The sequence below is a fragment of the Pelophylax lessonae genome (assembly GCF_965119305.1).
Source record: "Pelophylax lessonae genome assembly, chromosome: 4".
NCBI lineage: Eukaryota > Metazoa > Chordata > Amphibia > Anura > Ranidae > Pelophylax > Pelophylax lessonae.
The window spans coordinates 603,227,921-603,249,789 of record NC_138771.1 but is presented as its reverse complement, the minus strand read 5'-3'; the positions used below and the strand labels follow the sequence as shown (position 1 = coordinate 603,249,789).

Here is a 21,869-nt window from a genome sequence, read left to right as displayed (position 1 = left end):
AAAAGTCAGAAAGAGAGATGATGAGGCCAGCAGGCGAATGTAAGTGAGGTTATATTAGGTGGTAAAATTGGTGAAGAGATTGAGGATTAAGATAGTAGGAATAATTGTACAGAAGAGGGCGCTATACTGACAACAAGCATTCCATTTACACATTCTGTAGAGAGCGGTGGAGCGTACACAGTGGTAATATGTTTAGAATGAAGAGAGGGGTAAAAGGAAGGTAAAAGGGGTAGAGGTGGGTCAAATACCAAATGAGGAAAAGAGGGGGGATTTCCATTCTGGTTATGCAATGTAATGATATATTTTATATATATATATATATATATATATTTATATAATATATATATATATAATGCTGCCTTTCTTGAGAGCTACAAGAACCTTGTACCTTCGTAAGGGAACAGATAGCTGTTCCTGGCCTTTTATTTTAAATTTGAGTCAGCTGTTTTACTCTTTATCCACAAAGGTGAAAGGAAATACCTATTCCTTATGTACAATACTTTGAATCAAAATGCAATTATATGTAAATTAAATGCTAATGGATCTGCACTTTGTTTTAATCGTTTTTCTTTTTTTTTTTCACACCAAGCCTTGAAAAAAATTCCTTTAAAATTAAAAAAAATGTTTTTTTCCATTTAAAACTTGTAAAGTACTGGCCGGTCAGGGTTAAGCTGAATAAAAAAAAAAAAAAAAAAAAGCTTGCTGCTACCAAATAAAAATTCTTATGAATTCCTATGAATCAGTTTGTGTTAAAAAAAAAAAAAAAAACTTGCTGCTACCAAATAAAAGTTCTTATGAATTCCTATGAATCAGTTTGTGTTAGTGATTAAAAACAAAATAAAAAAAAAATGAAAGGCCATTGCCTCAGTTTCAATGGATTTAATCATTTATAATGTATATATTATAACATGAAAATTGTAAGAAAAGGTTTTTTACAACCCATTCATATGTCAGAAAATTTGAAATCCTAACTATCATATATCTGACTAATTGCAATACTATAAATCTAAAATTCCGGCACTAGGATTAACTATTTTTTTTTCTTGACCAAAAGCCCAAATTCCTTCCCTTTGGGTTTGTAGAAGCAGATTTGGATGCCAATAGCGTTAAGCTGAGGAATTCAAACTGCTTGTAACATACTGTTAAAAAAAATATAGCTTCCTTTTTTTTTTTTTAAGAAAAAATTTGATAAAAAAAAAAATAACCAGTTAATTTAGCAGTATCCCAGCTTCTAACAACTCCACTACAATATTATAGAAAGGCACTATGCAGGCTGGTATAAAATTCCATCATAACACCCTCTTGCTGGGGAAATACAGGGATAACTTCCAGTTGGGGTGAATTCTTTTCAGCAAAGCTTATCCCTGTTGTTTTAGTTCCAAAAAAGTAAGCATGTAAGGCACTCCCTATCTAACATGGATTTTTTATTTTTTTTTAAAATTCCAGTTACCTGTAGATTTTAAAGGCCGAGTAAAACAGGAACCTTCTTTTGATAAAACAAATAGGCCAACAGCTTTCTGCATCCCTTAACACCCCACCCTACACACACACCCTAAAAAATCCTAGAAAATTGGGCAAACTAAAAGAAAAAAGTGCATAATGCTTTAACGTTGGTTTTCAAATGTGGTCTTTAAATAAAAGCAAAGCAACTATGGGATAAAGATAATTTGTATTTTTTTCGTAAAAAATATTCAGTCCCCAAAATCTTACATCCACTCATTAAATATAGATGTTAACCAGCAGCATATAATTATAAATTCCATCAGTTCTCAAAATAAATCACATAAAAAGATTTTTTGACAAACTAGAATAGGACTGTCATAATTTTTGTTTCCTAGCTACGAGAATTTAACATTTGGCAATAACTGCTAGGTCTTATTTTGTCTGTAGAGCCTTAAAAATGTCATTGTAACCTTTGACAGATGCTTGTTTTTCCATGTAGTATTTCCAGAAAAATTCTAAATATAACAGAGGATTAACAAGCTGTAAAATATTTAATAAACTGTTTTTTTTTTTTTTTATCAAATATAATTAATGCATCAATTATTGTTACCTATATGGTGGAGTAAGATTTAATAAAATATAATTAAAAATAACGTTTGTTGTGCTTGCTGAATAGTCAACATTTTGCCACAACTGACTGCCAGATTTTACAGCCTTAATTACATATGTGGCGCATTTAGCCAAATATCAGAACATTTTTTACTTTCTGAAATTTTTGTAAAGGACTATGGTAATTCCCCCCAGCCCCCTCCCCCCTCCAATCACAAAGAGGATACCAATTTCTATATATTTGTTATTCTGCTGCAGATTTATTAAACATTTCATGCTTTGTTCTTTTTTTTCTTTTTTTTTTTTTACAGAGAACTTAAAAATAGTGCAAAGGGTAAAACAAATGCTAAACACAGAAATAATAACAACAAGATGTCAATCTTTAGTGCAAGAAAAAAAGTCTAAAAATGTTATTGTCTGAAGGCAGACAGATTTCCCAATTTTTTAGAGTCCACTGGGAAATTAAAGGACTTTCAGAAAACAAAAAAGAAAATGTTTTTCCTTTTAAAAAAAATCGTGCTTTTAAATAGTAACTTTTTTTAAACAAAAAAAAAGTTCTAAACTATTTGAAGTCATTGCACTTATTTGCTTGAAGTTGTATCATTGTCCCTTGCCATTAAGCCCATAAAGACCGTAAAAATTGTGTTATTTAAGTTTTTTTTTTTTTTTTTTTTTTGGAACACAGACGATGCTTAAAAAAAATCCTAATTCTTTTTTAAGAAACTGACAAAATGGCCAAAAGCAAAAACTGAAAACTTTTGTGGAATTTGTTTTGCATTATGAAAGCATTTATATATTCCCACCCAAATTATCAAGAATCAGTGGCAACATATTAATTAGATTTGTTAGGGTGACAACACATACTGCTCACTTGGTCATCTTGTAGTGAGTTGGCAGAGCCAAATACTCCTCACTCTTGGCGGTATCATTGTATCACCCTGTAACTGGAGGAACAGATGGCGTGTCCTAAACTCTCTCTTGAGTATTTTTATATCACCCTACAGAAGGAGGTACAGACACGCTGACCCTAAGTGAATATGCAAAGGTGAGGATGGGGTATGACAAGACAAAAATAGCAGAGATGAGAGGTAAGGGGAGAAAAGGGCATGGTATTTTCCCTTCACTACCAGAGGGTGTTAAACAGTGCAGTTCTGCCCTCTCTTTTTTTTTTTTATTTCCGCGTACGCATTGTGATGAGGGTCATGGTGTTCCATGCTTGCTCTTGGGAAGACTTTCCTGAAGTCAAGTGTGTATATGGAGGGTGGGTGTCTCTGTCACAATTCTTTGTTCCGTCCGCTCATAGATTTGCAGCTTGGCGGTGATATCAAAGGAACCAGGACTGTAAAAGACAAAGAGATGTAAGCCATAAAATTAGGTATTGTGTATAAAGTTTTAGTGTATTAGTTTATATAATATATATCCTTTAGATATATATAAAAAAAATATATATATATGTATATATATATACAGCTATATATATATATATATATATATATATATATATATAGATATACATAGATATACATAGATATCTATATATATATCTGCATATATATATACATATATATATATATATATATATATATATATATATATATATATATATGTAGATAGTCAAAATTGTTGTGACGCCTGCCTTTACATGCAAATTAACTTTAGTGGCATCCCAGTCTTAGTCCGTAGGGTTCAAAATTGAGTTTTGGTCCACCCTTTGCAGCTATAATGGCTTCAACTCCTCTGGGAAGGCTGTCCACAAGGTTTAGGAGTGTGTCTATGGGAATTTTTGACCATTCTTCCAGAAGCGCATTTGTGAGGCCAGGCACTGATATTGGACGAGAAGGCCTGGCTCGCAGTCTCCCCTCTAATTCATCCCAAAGGTGTTCTATTGGGTTGAGGCAGGTCAGTCAAGTTCCTCCACCCAAAACTCGCTTACCCATGTCTTTATGTATATTTGTGCACTGGTCCAAATCATTTGGTGGATGGGCCGGGGGGGGGTTGTTTTTTAGGGGTTGGGCTTGGCCCCTTAGTTCTAGTGAAGGGAACTCTTAGTCCCCTTTCACACATGGGAGTCCGTCGGCGAACTCCATTTATCTCAGCGGTGGATGGATCCGCCGATCCCCGTTGAGCAGGCGGATGGCAGCTATGTCTCCGCGCTGTGTGCAGAGACAGAGCTGTCAGGTCCCCGCTGTTCTCTATGGGGGAATCGGATGAGAACAGATTTGACGGACCGGATGTCAGCAGACATGTCTCCGCTGACATCCGATGCCCCATAGAGATGCATGGGGCATCCGTTCAGATCCGCCTGAAAAACGGTCCGCTAGTGTGAAAGGGGCCTTAAGGCGTCAGCATACCAAGACATTTTGGACAATTTTATGCTCCCAACTTTGTAAGAAAAGTTTAGGGATGGCCCTTCCTGTTCCAACATGACTGCACACCAGCGCACAAAGCAAGGTCCATAAAGACATGGACGAGTGAGCTTGGGGTGGAGGAACTTGACTGACCTGCCCTCAACCCAATAGAACACCTTTGGGATAAATTAGAGTGGAGACTGCGAGCCAGGCCTTCTCGTTCAACATCAGTGCCTGACCTCACAAATGCTCTTCTGGAAGAACGGTCAAACATTCCCATAGACACACTCCTAAACCTTGTGGACAGCCTTCCCAGAAGAGTTAAAGCTGTTATAGCTGCAAAGGGTGGGCCAACTCAATATTGAACCCTACAGACTAAGACTGGGATGCCATTAAAGTTCATGTGTGTGTAAGGGCCGGTGTCCCAATATTTTTGACAATATAGTGTATGTGTATATATATTTATTTAGATAGATAGATAGATAGATAGATAGATAGATAGATAGATAGATAGATAGATAGATAGATAGATAGATAGATAGATAGATAGATAGATAGATAGATAGATAGATAGATAGATAGATAGATAGATAGATAGATAGATAGATAGATAGATAGATAGATAGATAGATAGATAGATAGATAGATAGATAGAAAATATATATAAATATATATGTAACTTATTTATTTTTTTACAAAGTGGCAAAATAAATAAAGCATTTTTATCTGCAGAGGTAAAGCAAAACATGCAAACTCCTGAATAATAAACCAACAAAAAGGAATACTTGACTTGTGAATAACAAGTTAGTTAACAAATAAATTATATTCTTTGTCATTTTTTTTAAGTTAGTTAACACATTTTTAACCATTTAACAATGTTTGTCTTTTCACCTTAAATAAAATGTGAACATTTAGAAGATAATGACAATGTATGTTTATCATATTTAAAAAATAATGTTCATATCAATTTATACTTTGGTGGGAAGCTAACTCTCTCCATGCAATAGATGGCACAATTCTCCTCTTCCAAACCATATCCTAACAATAGCCTAGAGTCTATGCTTACTATTGTACTAACAAATCAGAGCAGTAGATGGTGGTATTTTATAAATAAGTAACACAAGCAGCCACAAATCCTTGCAGTACAAATGTTGCGAGGATGATCAGAGATACAGTATGTATATGTACATTGATCCAAGCTGGACAGAGTGTCCATTCACACTACCGCGACTTGTCAGACGACTTGTCAGTCTGACAAGTCGCGGTCCGTCGTGGTCTATTGTGTGCTACAGGAACCGTTCTAATAGAAGCGACACAAGTCGCTCCGACTTAGAAAAAGGTTCCTGTACTACTTCGGGGCGACCTGGAGCGACTTGCATAGACATTCATTATATAAAGTCTGTGCAAGTTGCGCCGAAGTCGCGTGCACGCGACTTCACAGGTTGCCCCCAAAGTCGTGCCGCGTTAGTGTGAACCGGCACTAAAGTAACTATGTAATAAAAATCATACCTAGCTTTCAGATTTAAATGACTAACACAGCCTTTCTCAATCAGGGTTCCTTTGGAAGTTGCTAGGGGTTCCTTGAGCAAAGAGCAATTTCTGCCTCTCAGATAAGATCCCAATGACAACAATGTTCTTATTAGCTTTCCGTAAGGATGAGATTCTCCCCAATGAATACAAATGTAGGGAGCATTCTTCCCAGTGGCCATCACACTAATGTACCATGAGCTGTAGATATTTTAAATATTATCAGGGGTTCCCTGGGTTTAGAAAGTTATTTCATGGGGTCCTTTACAAAAAGGCTTTACTAGCAAATGGAATGTAGATAGACAAGCCTGGATTCTAAATAAAATTACTTTAATCAATCCTCTGATAATTTAGGGCTCAGATATCTTTATACATGGGATTCACAGCCTTTTTAATACCTTAGACCTATAAGCCCTAACCCAAGCTTATTTCAAAAGTCTTTAAAGACACAATCACAAACGGTTCACAAAAAGGATATCGGGGAAATGGAGAAAGTGCAGAGAAAAACAAACTGATAAGAGGCATGGAGGAGCTCAGCTATGAGGAAAGAATAGAGGAACTGAAGAGGAGATAAAAGGGGGATATGATCAACATGTATAAATACATAAGGGGTCCATATAGTGAACTTGGTGTTGAGTTATTCACTTTAAGGTCATCACAGAGGACAAGGGGCACTCTTTACATCTAGAGGAAAAGAGATTTCATCTACAAATACGGAAAGGTTTCTTCACAGTAAGAACAGTAAAAGTGTGGAATAGACTCCCTCCAGAGCTGGTTCTGGCTTTAAAAAAGGCCTGGATTATTTCCTAAATGTACATAATATACCTGGATACTAACATTTATAGGTTAAATTGATCCAGGTAATATCTAAACGCCTCTGGGTGGATCAGAAGGAATTTTTTTCCCTTGCTGGGGCAAATTGGATTATGCTTAGCTGGGGGTTTTTGTTTGCCTTTCTTAGGATTAACCGTCGGTATAGTATTATGTATATGGGATTGTGTGATTTTTTCTTTCCCTTTTATTGGTTGAACTGGATGGACTTGTGTCTTTTTGCAACCAGACTAACGATGTAACTATGTAACACAAAGATTTTTGTAAGTTCTGCAACTTCCAGTGTGAAACCATAGACAGACACTGCTCAAAGACCAGTAATGCTACAGTAATGGCCTCTTTTTAGCAGCCCTCAAGGGGTTAGGTATTTGAAAGCTCCCAAGCCCCCTGTACTATAAGAAGAAAATGATGCTCCGCACCAAGATATCCTTGATTTATAAAAAACGTAACTTCATTTGGAGACAGTGGCATCAAAAAGTGGCACCAGGCAGAGGTGGATCTTGGTGCCATAAATATCTTTGTGTTGAGTTATTTGCCCTCTTTTTGTACACTTATTGGCATGTCCAGTCAAAGTATTAATGGATCTTGGTTCCATAAATATCTTTGTGTTGAGTTATTTGCCCTCTTTTTGTACACTTATTGGCATGTCCAGTCAAAGTATTAATGGATCTTGGTTCCATAAATATCTTTGTGTTGAGTCATTTGCCCTCTTTTTGTACACTTATTGGCATGTCCAGTCAAAGTATTATTGATGTTAAGGCACATTCTTTTGTAGCCACATGGAGGTATTTTTACTATTTGCACACATGACCCAGGGTGATACTAGCACACGTTGTATGGGCTACTTACAAGGTTATTCTCTATAACTAGGTGTCAGTCATGCCTCTCTTTCCTCCTATCCAGAAGTTTCATCACTCCTATGTGAAGGCTACCTGCACCTATTTATGCACTCAGACAGACAGTCCACGCCTGCCTCTTAGTAGGTGCACAATCGCATGTGCCTCTGCAACAAAATATTTGAACTTCGCCTCATCCTTCCCCATATTATCCTGTCCCGATTGTCACCACCCCAATAATGGGACCTTACCTGCTTTTAGTAGTTGCCTGCTATAGGATACCGTTTTTTGATATACTAGGTGTGTGGCCTGTTCAGTATCTGAATTTCTTTATTTTATAGCTTAGTTTGCTCTGGCTGGTAAACTTTTGCTGCCTGGACTGACTTTCTGCCCATTACTTGACTCCAAACCAAGTCAGATTAGGTACCTAATTGTCAGCTCCTATGGTTTGACCCTGGTTGGCTCCTGACCAACCTCTATTCTTTGACTTGGCTCTAACACTGATTTGTCTAGCTGTCTGATGGTCAATTCCACTGTTCTCCTTCTGCCAAGGTATAATATCTTTCCCATTTAAATCCTCAATAGGAAGGAATTGCTACACATTTCCATGGATATCGGTTTGTCTATAGATCTAGAATGCAAGACAGATTTGGACATTACACCTGAGCTGAGATTGTCTTCAGACTAGGACTTCACAATGGGGCATTAGTGTGTTCTTTGTCTGACCTTCACTAATAGGGATTTCAGGGATAAGCAAACTGTGGCCCTCCAGCTGTTGCAAAACTACAAGTCCCATCATTTCTCTGTGTCTCATGCTTGGGGCTTGCTATGCCTCATGGGACTTGTAGTTCTGCAACATCTGGAGGGCCACAGTTTGCATATCCCTGGGATAAATGTTGTAATTGGGGGAATGGTGTTGTTGCCCGGTGGGTAATATGAGTAGATAATCAGAGCAGCAACTACCTGGGTACAGATGAATACATTTAGGCAAAAAGCCACAATTTTACCACATTTTGCGGCCAGTGGTGAAAACGTTCCTATCCTGAACATGATTCTTTTGCTTCAGGAGAGGGAGGTTAGGGGGGTTAAACCTCCCCTAGCCGCAGCAGCTTCTAAACTGTTGTTAAAGTCTATGTGTATGTGGACACACAGGCTTTAATGGAGTTGAGTTTAGGAGCTTTGGCAACAAAAACGCCAAAAGCTCCTAAACTCACCTTTAGAAACTATAGTGTAAATGAGCCTAAGTTCTATCTGTCCTACTACTCATCAAGTGCTGTAGAGATCCAACATATTTTTTAAAAATATTGTAAGTGAAAACCAAACACATGCTTGAGAGGTCTATATTAAAACAATGCTCACCTTGCCATATTTGCAAGGACATAGATTTGAGAGGGACTTGAGTTTAGGAACTTTTGGCGTTTTTTTGCCAAAGTTCCTAAACTCAACTCCATAAAAGCCTATGTGCCCATATACACATAGGCTTTTAGCAGAGTTTGGGATCTGCCACGTTTAGGTGAGGTTAAACCTCCCTCTCCTTAATGCGAAAGAATGGAGAATTGGAACGTTTAGACCACCGGCTGCATAATACACAGATCGCTGGGCACAGGACTACATAAAATGCAGAGCGCTGGGCACAGGACTACATAATACACAGAGTGCTGGGCACAGGACTACATAATACACATAGCGGTTGGCATAGGACTGCATATTACACAGAGCGCTGGGTACAGGACTGCATAATACACAGAGCGCTGGGTAAAGGACTGCATAATTCACAGAACGCTAGGTACAGGACTGCATAATACACAGAGTGCTGGGTAAAGGACTGCATAATACACAGAGCTCTAGGTACAGGACTGCATAATACACAGAGCGCTGGGTAAAGGACTGCATAATACACAGAGCACTGGGCACAGGACTGCATAATACACAGAGCGCTGGACACAAGACTACATAATACACAGAGCGCTGGGCACAGGACTACATAATACACAGAGCGCTGGGCACAGGACTACATAATACACAAAGCAGTTGGCATAGGACTGCATATTACACAGAGTGCTGGGTACAGGACTGCATATTACACAGAGTGCTGGGCACAGGACTGCATAATACACAGAGTGCTGGCCACAGGACTACATAATATACAGGAGAGAGTTAGGCATAGAGTACAGGGTTCAGAGGTTTGCTATGCACAGAGGACACTTCTGCCCCCACACCCATAGCTCACATCTGCACCCTTCCCTCACAGTTTATCTCTGCAGCCACCTCTTAGCCCTTCCCCTACAACAGCTAAATTCTCCATCTCTCCCCCCACCTGCTCACCTCCTGTTCTCAGCCCTCCACACAGTCAATTTTTGGCTCTTCCTCTCCTCCACTGAACAGCAGCAGGAGTAGCAGTGAGATTGTCCAGCTGGAGTGGCAGTGAGATCGTCCAGCATGGGGCGTCTGCATCTGAGCTACCAAGCTGTTTGTCAGACAGCATGGGATGCCCTGTTTACAATATTCAGGCCCTGAACTCGGGGACAAAACCGGGGACAGACTTGGACCGGGGACATGGACAATGTCCTCAATCCGGGGACTGTCCCCAGAAACCAGGGACGTCTGGTCACCCTAAAGTAGGAGAATGAGTATACATTTCTGACTGAAAAGCTCATTGTAAGGCATCAAACTGACCTTGCTGTTTTAAAGTGCAGATAAATATTTAGTCTGATGCCATATATTCAGTAAAAAATTACATTTTGATGGTCCCACCTATTACTGTATACAACAAACACAAAAGTAAAGCAGAGGTCTCATTTTTTTCCCCCAGCTCAAATTAATCTCATAAGCGGGAATGTGGGAATAGCTGCAGAAATCAAATTTATTTACAAAGTGGTTTTTCACTGCAACAGTCTGGCGTACTATCAGTGTGATTATCCATCTAGGACTATGCTGACTGGCTGTGGGCCACTAGCATCGGATCACAGCTGTCCAGTGACACCAGTATCCCAGGGCTCCGGTGTACACTTGGAACCACACATTCTGGAATCACAATAATTGCATTTTATCTCCTGTAAGAGAGAAGAAGTTTTTTTTTGTGGCAGATCTACTGCACACCATCATGAAGTTTGCAAAGCCTTGCTGTATTGTTCATGGTACACGGGCACTTCTCCTTCTCCACCCAGGCACTTCATGTGGATGAGGAGCTATACCTAAACTAAAGCTGACTATGAACTAGTACAATTTTCCTCACTATTTTTATATTATTTATTATTATTATTATTATTTTATTATTATTATTTTATATCATATTTCCTGTGAATAACATTTATTTATTTTCTAAACGTTAGCAGGGTCAATTCGATATTCATTTTCAACCGTCGTGATGGGAAAATTTAAGGAAGCATTTTCTCAAAGAAACTAATTTCTACAGTTACATAGTAGTTGAGGTTGAATAAAGACATCAGTCCATCCAGTTCAACCTGTATAGGTGTGTATGTCAGTGGCCTGATCATTTCCCATAACCCTGAATGTTGTGATCTGTGAAATGCACGTCCAAGAGTCTTTTAAAAGTAGCCATACTCCCTGCAGCTACCACCATTTGTGGAAGAGAGTTCCACATTCTCTCCGCCCTTACAGTGAAGAACCCCTTACGCAGCTTTAGGTTAAACCGCCTCTCCTCTAATCTCATTGTGTGGCCACGTGTCTTCTTGCACTCCTTGGGACTAAATAGTTTTCTACCTATGCTAAGATCGCCATTGATGTATTTGTAGGTCGCTATCATGTCTCCTCTCAGGCGTCTCCTCTCCAAGGAGAATAAATTAAGCTCCTCATAATTAGGGTCCTCCAATCCCCTAATTATGCTGCGTTTCCACTGCATGGAACCGAACGGTTCGGCTCGCTTTTGTGCTTTTCCACTGCTGGTACTGCATGGTATGGTGTAGGAACGGTTCGGTACGGTACGGCGGCGCTTTTCCACTGCATGGAATCGAACGGTACAGCTCTCTAAAACAGTACCACCTCGATTGTGGTTCCAAGAGGTACCATACCGGTACCATATCCCACAATCCTTTGCATGCAGTCACTACTAGCCACTGATTGGTCAGAGAATCGTTGTTATCCCACCCACTTAACTTTAGTACTACTTTAGTGGAAAAGCAAACCATACCAAACCGTACCGAACCGTTCCAACACCGTACCATGTGGTACCAGCACTGGAAAAGCAAACCTGGCCAAGCAGGGCTGAGTAGAGCCGAGCCGGTACTTGCAGTGGAAAAGTGCCATTAGTTTAGTTGCCCTTCTTTGGACTCTTTCTTGTTCCAGCACATCCTTTCTGAGGATTGGCGACCAGAACTGGACAGAATACTCCAGGTGTAGCCAAACCAGTGTTTTATAAAGTGGTAGGGTTAGTTTTATCTCTGGAGTATATCCCCTTCCTTATGCACGCTAATATTCTGCCGCCTTTGACAGCCGCAGCCTGACATTGCATGCTACTACTTAGTCTATCCTCCCCTAGAACCCCCAAATCCTTCTCCATTCTGGATTCCCCCAGAGGTTCCCCCCCTAGAGCATAATTCATATCTGTTTATATGTAGATGTTTAGGAAAGTCCATTCACTCCAAAAATGAATGGTAAAAGCAAATTCAATTTTGAAGTACTTTCGAATCCCATTGATCAACTTCTGTATTAATGTTCGTACAAATTTTTTTACAAACATTTGTTTGAAAATCTACTAGTGTATGGCCCAATTAGCACTTTTACATTCTAATTACTCTGATTCTTAAAAATACTACATGCTAAAAAAAAGCCCTGTAATGATTTATGCCCTAAAAAGACCTTTACTGCACAGTGGCTGGTCACATGACCAAATGCCTACGTATCATCAGAAGGAGCTGATGTCCACATAGAGCTGGCTAATCAGTGGCTCAACCTGAACTCCTCAATCTCTTTTTGTAAGGCCCCTTTCACAGGGGCTTTCCGATCAGGTCCACCTGTCAGTTTTTCAGGCGGACCTGATCGGATGCTCCATGCACCTATATGGAGCGGCGGATGCCAGCAGTGACATGTCCGCTGACACCCACTGCTATCCGATCCAATGTGGCCGTGAAATCCGGACGGATGGAAACCCTATTTTCCATCCGTGTGGAGGATCAGATCAGATGAAAATGGACAGACGGCCCATTTTCATCCAATTTCCCATAGAGGAGAGCAAGGGATCTGACAGCTCCGTATCTGCAAAGTAAGCAGAGACTAACCTGTCATCCGCCTGCTCAGCGGGGACCGGGGGATCGATCCTCGCTGAGCAAAACTGAATCCGCCAAGCTGAAAGCCCGTGTCAGAGGACCCCAAGGGTGCATACTTTTTGCTGCATTTGTGTTCCATTTATCATAATGCTAAAACTATGTTTATGGCACAAAGAATGATAATGTAGTTTACACAATAAAGAAAAACATTCGGTGGATTTTTTTAACACTACCAAAAAAAAAATTCATTTTAAAAGCATAAATACAAAAAGTAAAAAAGTGTATTAACCTCCCTGGCGGTATGATTCTGTCAGGAATTCTGTTCCAAAAGCGGTACAATTCTTTTCATGGAAATTTGGCGTTATGTATTATAGGCCTACAATTCTTAGTAATTACTGACTTAAACCTGACCAAAACAAGTCTCTAGTAGACATCCCAGATGTGATAAATTTGAAACACAAACAAGTGAATTATAATCGAATCAATAATATTATTTTATTATTTAATATATAATATATATAATAAAATTATATTATTGATTAGATTATAATTCATGCGTTATAGATTATATATATATGTGTGTATATATATATATATATATATATGTGTGTGTATATAGGTATATATATATATATATATATATATATAAAAAAAAAAAAAATATATATATATATATAAAAAAACGTTGCACAAAACACATAACACATTTTATATTATATATATGCATATATATATATATATATATATGCATATATATATATATATATATATATATATATGCATATATATAATATAAAATGTGTTATGTGTTTTGTGCAACGTTTTTTTTTTTTTTTTTTGAATTTCCCTCTCTAGTTCCGCTCCCATGCAGCATTGCTGCTGCAGGGAACGGAACTAGGAAGTCCTCCTACCGACAGACGAGCGGCGGAGATCTCGGCTGGCGGTCACAGCAATGAGAGCTCATCGCTGGATCGCCAGGATAAGGTAAGAGACGCTCCGCTGCGCTGTCTGCATAGCTCTGCCATTCACCCCGAGCGGGGATACCGCTAATAGCAGAAAATTCCTACCCCGAGTCACGCTCGGGGATACCGCTAGCGAGGTTAAAAGATGGCAGAAAAAAAGACTAGTAGCATCTTGGCTTTCTTGCAGTGAGGCTACTTGGTTTATGGTAACATAACCTTTCTCAACCTTTTCATCACAGAGGACCCTAAAAATGATTATATCTACAACTCATGATACATTAGTGTGATGGTGAGTGAGAAGAATTCTGCTTACATTTGTGGTCATTGGGAAGAATTACCCCCTTACAGATACCTAAAAAGATAAGTCAGTGGGAACTTATCTGAGGCAGAAATTGCACTTTGCTCAAAGAACCCCTAGCAACTTTTGGAGGTACCCCTGGGTTCCATGGAATCCTGGTTGAAAAACCCTGCATTAAATACACTTCGGCTTTCTTCATTGGGCCAACAGTCAATGGATTGTACCCCTCAAGATAAGGCCCTTCCAACTATGTAATTATTTACAAACACGATAAGTACACTTGCTCATAGGTGAGCTATGACTAAGCCCTAAATGAGCGTGAAACGCGTTCCCTGGTAATGCTGTTCCCCTCTATTTGTGTTTTTGGAATTGTTTTTATGGACTTTCTGAAATAAAGGTGATTTTACTGGACGTGCAGCCAACTAGATTTCTTTTGGCCCATGTACATGTGCTGGTTTACACTTTCTGTTCTCTATTGTAAACTCTAAAAAAATATATTGAAATGAAGAACATTTGGAAAAAAAGATAAGGGAATAACATTTTCAAGATAATCTTTAAAATACATGGGCAAACATTCTTCCTGTGTCCTAGCAATTCACCCAGTAAATAGGGCACATCAGAGAAGAAGACCTGGGCATATGAGCTACACACAAGTCCTGTAACTGCTATGCTGAAAGCCTAAACCAGATTCAATTTTGGTGCCACTGTCTTGGCCACTAATGGTGGGAATGTTTAAAAAAGTAAACCATCAGTTACCACCAACAGGTCGGGAGAGGTCAAATAGCACTGACGCTGACACCAGTAGGGGCTTATACTGTATACACTGACACCAATGCTATGGGTAATTATTGTAGTCACTGGCTCCAATGCTGGGGGTAATTATTGTAGTCACTGACTCCAATGCTGGGGGTTATTATTGTGGTCACTGACACCAATGTTGGGGGTTATTATTATAGTCACTGACTCCAATGCTGGGGGTAATTATTGTAGTCACTGACTCCAATGCTGGGGGTTATTATTATAGTCACTGACTCCAATGCTGGGGGTTATTATTATAGTCACTGACTCCAATGCTATGGGTTATTATTGTGGTCACTGACTCCAATGCTGGGGGTTTTATTGTGGTCACTGACTCCAATGCTGGGGGTTTTATTGTGGTCACTAACTCCAATGCTGGGGGTTATTATTGTGGTCACTAACACCAATGCTGGGGGCTAATAATACAGTCATTGATTCCAATGAAATGAGTTATTATGGTCACTGACACCAAAGCTGGGGGTTATTATTGTGGTCACTGACACCAATGCTGGGGGCTATTAATATGGTCATTGAATTCAATGCTATGGGTTATTATTGTGGTCACTGACTCCAATGCTGGGGGCTATTATTGTAGTCACTGACACCAATGCTGGGGGTTATTATTGTGGTCACTGACTCCAATGCTGGGGGCTATTATTGTAGTCACTGACTCCAATGCTATAGATTATTATTGTGGTCACTGACTTCAATGCTGGGGTCTATTATTGTAGTCACTGACACCAATGCTTGGGGCTAGTAATATGGTCATTGACTCCAATGCTATGGGTTATTATTGTAGTCACTGACTCCAAAGCTAAGGGTGATTATTGTAGTCACTAACACCAATGCTGGGGGCTCTTATATGGTCATTGACACCAATGCTGGGGGTTATTATTGTGGTCACTGACTCCAATGCTATGGATTATTATTGTGGTCACTGACTCCAATGCTATGGATTTTTATTGTGGTCACTGACGCCAATGCTGGGGGTTATTATTGTAGTCACTGACTCCAATGCTGGGGGCTATTATTGTAGTCGCTGATTCCAATGCTGGGGGCTACGGTCATTGACACCAATGCTGGGGGCTAATATTGTGTCCACTGACAACAATGCTGGGGGCTATCATTATGGTCACAAACACCAATGCTGGTGGTTATTACTGCGGCCACTGACACGATTTTGTTGCATTTTGGTACGTTTCAAAAAATGTAGCAGTAACATTTTTAGGCGTTGAGGTGCATTATAACCCATTTATTTTGAATGGGCTGCCTAATTTCATGCAGTGCACCTCAACACACAAAAAACGTGCAGCCCTTTGAAAGTATTCGGGGGGGGGGGGGGGGGGCGCACTTGAGGCCCTCTGTTATTTTAAAATTGACCACCACTGCTCTTAGGTCTCATACTTATATACTTTAAAGCTTGTCAGGCTTTTCTGATGGCAGTATTAAGCCTGGACTCTTCATCTGTACAATGGAAGAATACTAAGCATCACAAGGTTTATTTTTACATGCTGCCTTGGAAAGGGTTTGCATGGTGTCCACATTGGTGGGGAAGTGACCTCATGTCTGGATGCTAATGGACACCAGACAGATTCATACATGTCAGCCTGAAACCAAATTCATCCATGGGCTCCACTTACTCCTACAAGGTAAACCCAGTGCACCCGGATTCTATACCAAATTTGCCCTCGGGGTATAAATAGGAAACAGGAAAGGAAGAAGTACATCCATTGTATATAATTGTATTTCAGTGTAATCTTTTCAGATTATTTTTTACTAAATCCCATAAAACTGAAACATATTCCTGCAGATGTCTTTAATATGACACTGGTGAGGGAACGCTAGGAAAGCATATCTTCCCACAGAGCTGTGTGCGGCCGGGGTAAAACGGGGACAAAGCCAAGGAGAGAGAGGGGCTATGAGCTGCAGCTGTGTCTCCATACACCATTGTAACCCTTTGGTTGTCAGATATTAGTAAAAGTCGCACTACGGGATAAGATTATATCATGGAATCTATACATGGTTTATACAGGTTAGGCAGGATAGGTAGCTGGAGGGGGAAGGAACAATTTTAAATATAGTTATATCTAGGGTTCTCTTCCACATTAAAGTGCATGCCAAATGCCAATGCCAAACGAAGAAAAATTTAAAAAAAGATGCATGAGATCTCTTCAATACATGCACATTTTCCTGGGTATTATCCCTTTAGAAAACCTGCAAGTACAGACAAATATCCGTTGATCTGCCAGAAATGCTTTCAGGATTGAAGCCCTGTTGGGGGTACACATATTTTTTTGTGGACTGAGCAGTGTCAGCCCTGCCCATTGTCTTTTGCTAAACTATTCAATCCCTCTTCCCATTCTCAGATTCATACAGCAAAAGCACGAATCATTCTGTATCTCAAAATAATAACTAGGAGGGCTAAATAGCCTCTTAGAAATAACACAGGACAAATGCAGAGGACACAGGTCAGCTCTGAATTTCTGGCATGATCAAAAGATATATTTTTTTCAATGATAAAACAGATATAACTAAAAAACTTCCAATGGTATGTAACTACTTAACGTCCTCCCCATCAGTGTTAATTTTGTCGACTAAAACCGACTAAAACGTTTTCGTCGACTAACACAATTCAGATGACTAAAATACGACTAAAACTAAAATGGCATTTTAGTCTTAAGACTAAAATACGACTAAAACTAAAATGGCATTTTAGTCAAAAGACTATAACTAAAACTAAATTGAAATTTGCTGCCAAAAATTAACACTGGTGCATGCTCAAAGCATAAATAATAACATATTAGATTTTTCACTCCAGGACCAGCAGTAGTATATAATGAGTTTGGAAATTGTAGAGAAATGCTTAAATAATGCATTACAAATTACAATTGAACTACACCCATTTGATTATAGATGACTAAAATGAGTTTTAGTCGACTAAAATGTAGGGCGTTTTAGTCGACTAAAATGTACTGGAGTTTTAGTCGACTAAATACGACTAAAACTAAAACACTTGCAGAAGACTAAAATAGGACTAAAACTAAAATGCCATTTTAGTCCTAAGACTAAGACTAAAACTAAATTGAAATTTGCTGCCAAAATTAACACTGCTCCCCATAGCCGTTTTACTGCACAGGATCACAAATATACACTATATTGTCAAAAGTATTGGGACACCTGCCTTTACACGCACATGAACTTTAATGGCAACCCAGTCTTAGTCTGTAGGGTTCAATATTGAGTTGGCCCACACTTTGGAGCTAAAACAGCTTCAACTCTTCTGGGAAGGCCGTATAAAAGGTTTAGGAGTGTGTCTATGGGAATGTTTGACCAGAAGAACATTGGTGAGGTCAGGTACTAATGATGGAAGAGAAGGCCTGGCTCGCAGTCTCAGCTCATCCCAAAGGTGTTCTATCAGGTTGAGGTCAGGACGCTGTGCAGGCCAGTCAAGTTCCTCCACCCCAAACTGGGAAGTGCAATGCAGCCATCACTGGCTGCAAAGAAGCTACAGGAGATCAGCAGCACTTTTATGCAGCAAAGGAGGAACAAAAAACTGAACACAAGTATTTATTTCGAAAAAAAAAAAAATCTACAATTGTTTAGAATGCTCAGTGTAATGATGTAGATGTGAATCCATTTCATGCAGTTCGGGTTTACATCAACTTTTGTGGTGAAGCTTAGTTATGTTAGTAAATATTGGTGTTCCTTGGCAGGAATGAAAACCATCTGTCAGGCTTTAACTAACTTGTAAAATTTATACAGGCATACCCCGTTTTACGTACACTCACTTTACATATACGTATGGACACAGCTTGGTCAGCTTGGCATGGCACTGCTGCCAATTTTTAACATTGTGTCCATGCAATAGACAACAATGGGACTGCCTGCACACTGCCTCCCCGGGTGGGCAAACAGGCCCTCACACCGGTGTACTCCCAGCGTATGCCCATGTGAATAAGGCCTTAGCCTCATCCTTTAGTGTGTGTAATCTGATCTCCCTGATGATTAGGGGGGCTGTTCGCAACAGCAGCTGTTATCTAAGCCTCCAGGTTGCTTTGCTGTTGCTCTTAATAGAGTCAGTCACCTGCTTGCATAGGTGATGTATGAACCGCTTTTACAGCGGCATGGTTGGCTCTACTGTGCGAAACGATGTATCTGCACGTCGTTTTGTGCAATAGACACTGGGGGAAGGGGGGGCTGATTGGACACAGGGGATGCCAAACAGCAGATCCGGCCACCCATAACCGTTCCCCAGAGAGACGGAACGGCGATCTGCCTACGTAAACAAGTTCTGACAGTGTATATTTTTTAGCACTGATCACTTTAATAATGTCACTGGTTCCCAAAAAAGTGTCAGGTAGGTGTCTGATTTATCCGCTGCAATGTCACAGTGCTGCTAAAAATTGCTGATCGCCGCCATTACTAGTAAAAAAAAAGAAAAATGCTATAAAAATATCCCATAGTTTGTAGACGCGATACCTTTTGCGCAAACCAAAAATACACAGTATCTCACAAAAGTGAGTACACCCCTCACATTTTTGTAAATATTTTATTCTATCTTTTCATGTGACAACACTGAAGAAATGACACTTTGCTACAATGTAAAGTAGTGAGTGTACAGCTTGTATAACAGTGTAAATTTGCTGTCCCCTCAAAATAACTCAACACGCAGCCAATAATGTCTAAACCGCTGGCAACAAAAGTGAGTACACCCCTAAGTCAAAATGTCTAAATTGGGCCCAAATAGCCATTTTCCCTCCCCAATGTCATGTGACTCGTTAGTGTTACAAGGCCTCAGAAGTGAATGGGGAGGAGGTGTGTTACATTTTGTGTTATCGCTCCCACTCTCTCATACTGGTCGCTGGAAGTTCAACATGGCACCTCATAGCAAAGAACTCTCTGAGGATCTGAAAAAAAAAAAGAATTGTTGCTCTACATAAAGATGGATATAAAAAGATTGCCAAGACCCTCAAACTGAGCTGCAGCGCGGTGGCCAAGACCATACAGCGGTTTAACAGGACAGGTTCCACTCAGAACAGACCTTGCCATGGTCGACCAAAGGAGTTAAGTGCATGTGCTCAGGGTCATATCCACAGGTTGTCTTTAGGAAATAGACACATGAGTGCTGCCAGCATTGCTGCAGAGGTTGAAGGGGGGGGGGTCAGCCTGTCAGTGCTCAGACCATACGTCGCACACTGCATCAAATTGGTCTGCATGGCTGTCGTCCCAGAAGGAAGCCTCTTCTAAAGATGATGCACAAGAAAGCCCGCAAACAGTTTGCTGAAGACAAGCCGACTAAGGACATGGATTACTGGAACCATGTCCTGTGGTTTGATGAGACCAGGATAAACTTATTTGGTTCCGATGGTGTCAAGCGTGTGTGGCAGCAACCAGGTGAGGAGTACAAAGACAAGTGTGTCTTGCCTACAGTCAAGCATGGTGGTGGGAGTGTCATGGTCTGGGGCTGCATGAGTGCTGCTGGCACTGGGGAGCTACAGTTCATTGAGGGAACCATGAATGCCAACATATACTGTGACATACTGAAGCAGAGCATGATCCCCTCCCTTCGGAGACTGGGCCGCAGGGCAGTATTCCAACATAATAATGACCCCAAACACATCTCCAAGACAACCACTGCCTTGCTAAAGATGCTGAGGGTAAAGGTGATGGACTGGTCAAGCATGTCTCCAGACCTAAACCCTATTGAGCATCTGTGGGACATCCTCAAACAGAAGGTGGAGGAGCAGAAGGTCTCTAACATCCACCAGCTCTGTGATGTCGTCATGGAGGAGTGGAAGAGGACTCCAGTGGCAACCTGTGAAGCTCTGGTGAACTCCGTGCCCAAGAGGGTTAAGGCAGTGCTGGAAAATAATGGCGGCCACACAAAATATTGACACTTTGGGCCCAATTTGGACATTTTCACTTAGGGGTGTACTCACTTTTGTTGCCAGCAGTTTAGACATTAATTGCTGTGTGTTGAGTTTTTTTGAGGAGACAGCAAATGTACACTGTTATACAAGCTGTACACTCACTACTTTACATTATAGCAAAGTGTAATTTCTTCAGTGTTGTCACATGAAAAGATATATAAAATATTTACAAAAATGTGAGGGGTGTACTCACTTTTGCGAGATACTGTATGTAGCAGAATACATATTGGCCTAAAATGATGAAGAAATTCCTTTTTTTTTTTTCACTTTTTTTGGATATGTCTTATAGCAGAAAGTAAAAAATATTGTTTGTTTTTCTTCAGAATTGTCGCTCTATTTTTGTTCATAGCGCAAAAAATAAAAACCGCCAAGGGTGATCAAATACCACCAAAAGAAAGCTCTATTTGTAGATACATGACATACATTTTATTTGGGTACAGTGTTGCATGACTGGGCAATTGCCAGTTTAATTACCGCAGTGCTGTATCACAAAATATGGCCTGGTCAGAAAGGGGGGGGGGGTAAACCTTCTGGAGGTCAAGTGGTTAACAGACCAAAAGGCAGCAAATCAGTGAAGTTTATTGTTAGGTTTTACATTAATTTTACCTAAATGTAAAGGGTAAGTGTAATTTCATAAAGTACACTCAAGTACCCCCCAGTCCTCTTGGCCTAAATGTACAAGTCTGAGAGGAGTTGCTGTGAGGGGACATACATTTTATTTGGGTACATCGTCGCAGGGCCGCGCAATTGTTAGTTAAAGTAGTGCATTGCCGAATTGCAAAGAATGACCTGGTTGTGAAAGGAGGAAAACCTTCTGGGGCTGAAGTAGTAACTCCACTTTCGTGAAAAAAAAAAAAAATTGCAAATAAAAAAATGAATATAGCAAATACAATTGCTACACAAGTCATAATGTAAATGCATGTCATTAAAAATGACCTTTCCTTTTCAATCTGCAGTTTCTATAAAATTCAATGGAATATGGCAAATTGGAGGCATTCTGTGCACAGATGGTGTACAAACCCCCCAACTCCCCATATTTGTCATCTCCTGCTTGTGTGATTG

At 39.9% G+C, this 21,869-nt stretch overlaps 1 protein-coding gene across 3 annotated transcripts in view; it reads right to left on the bottom strand.

Annotated features, from left to right (window-relative positions):
* Positions 1–1,439: 1,439 nt before the first annotated feature.
* The window catches only part of NFIX (nuclear factor I X), a 293,070-nt gene continuing 272,640 nt past the window's right edge, over positions 1,440–21,869 (bottom strand). For all 3 annotated transcript variants that reach the window (XM_082255243.1, XM_082255245.1, XM_082255244.1), the window contains one exon: positions 1,440–3,391. Coding sequence is in view for 1 of the 3 variants with exons in the window: in XM_082255245.1 (XP_082111371.1) it covers positions 3,377–3,391 (15 nt within the window). In the remaining 2 variants the exon portion in view is untranslated. The remainder of the gene's footprint in view (positions 3,392–21,869) is intronic.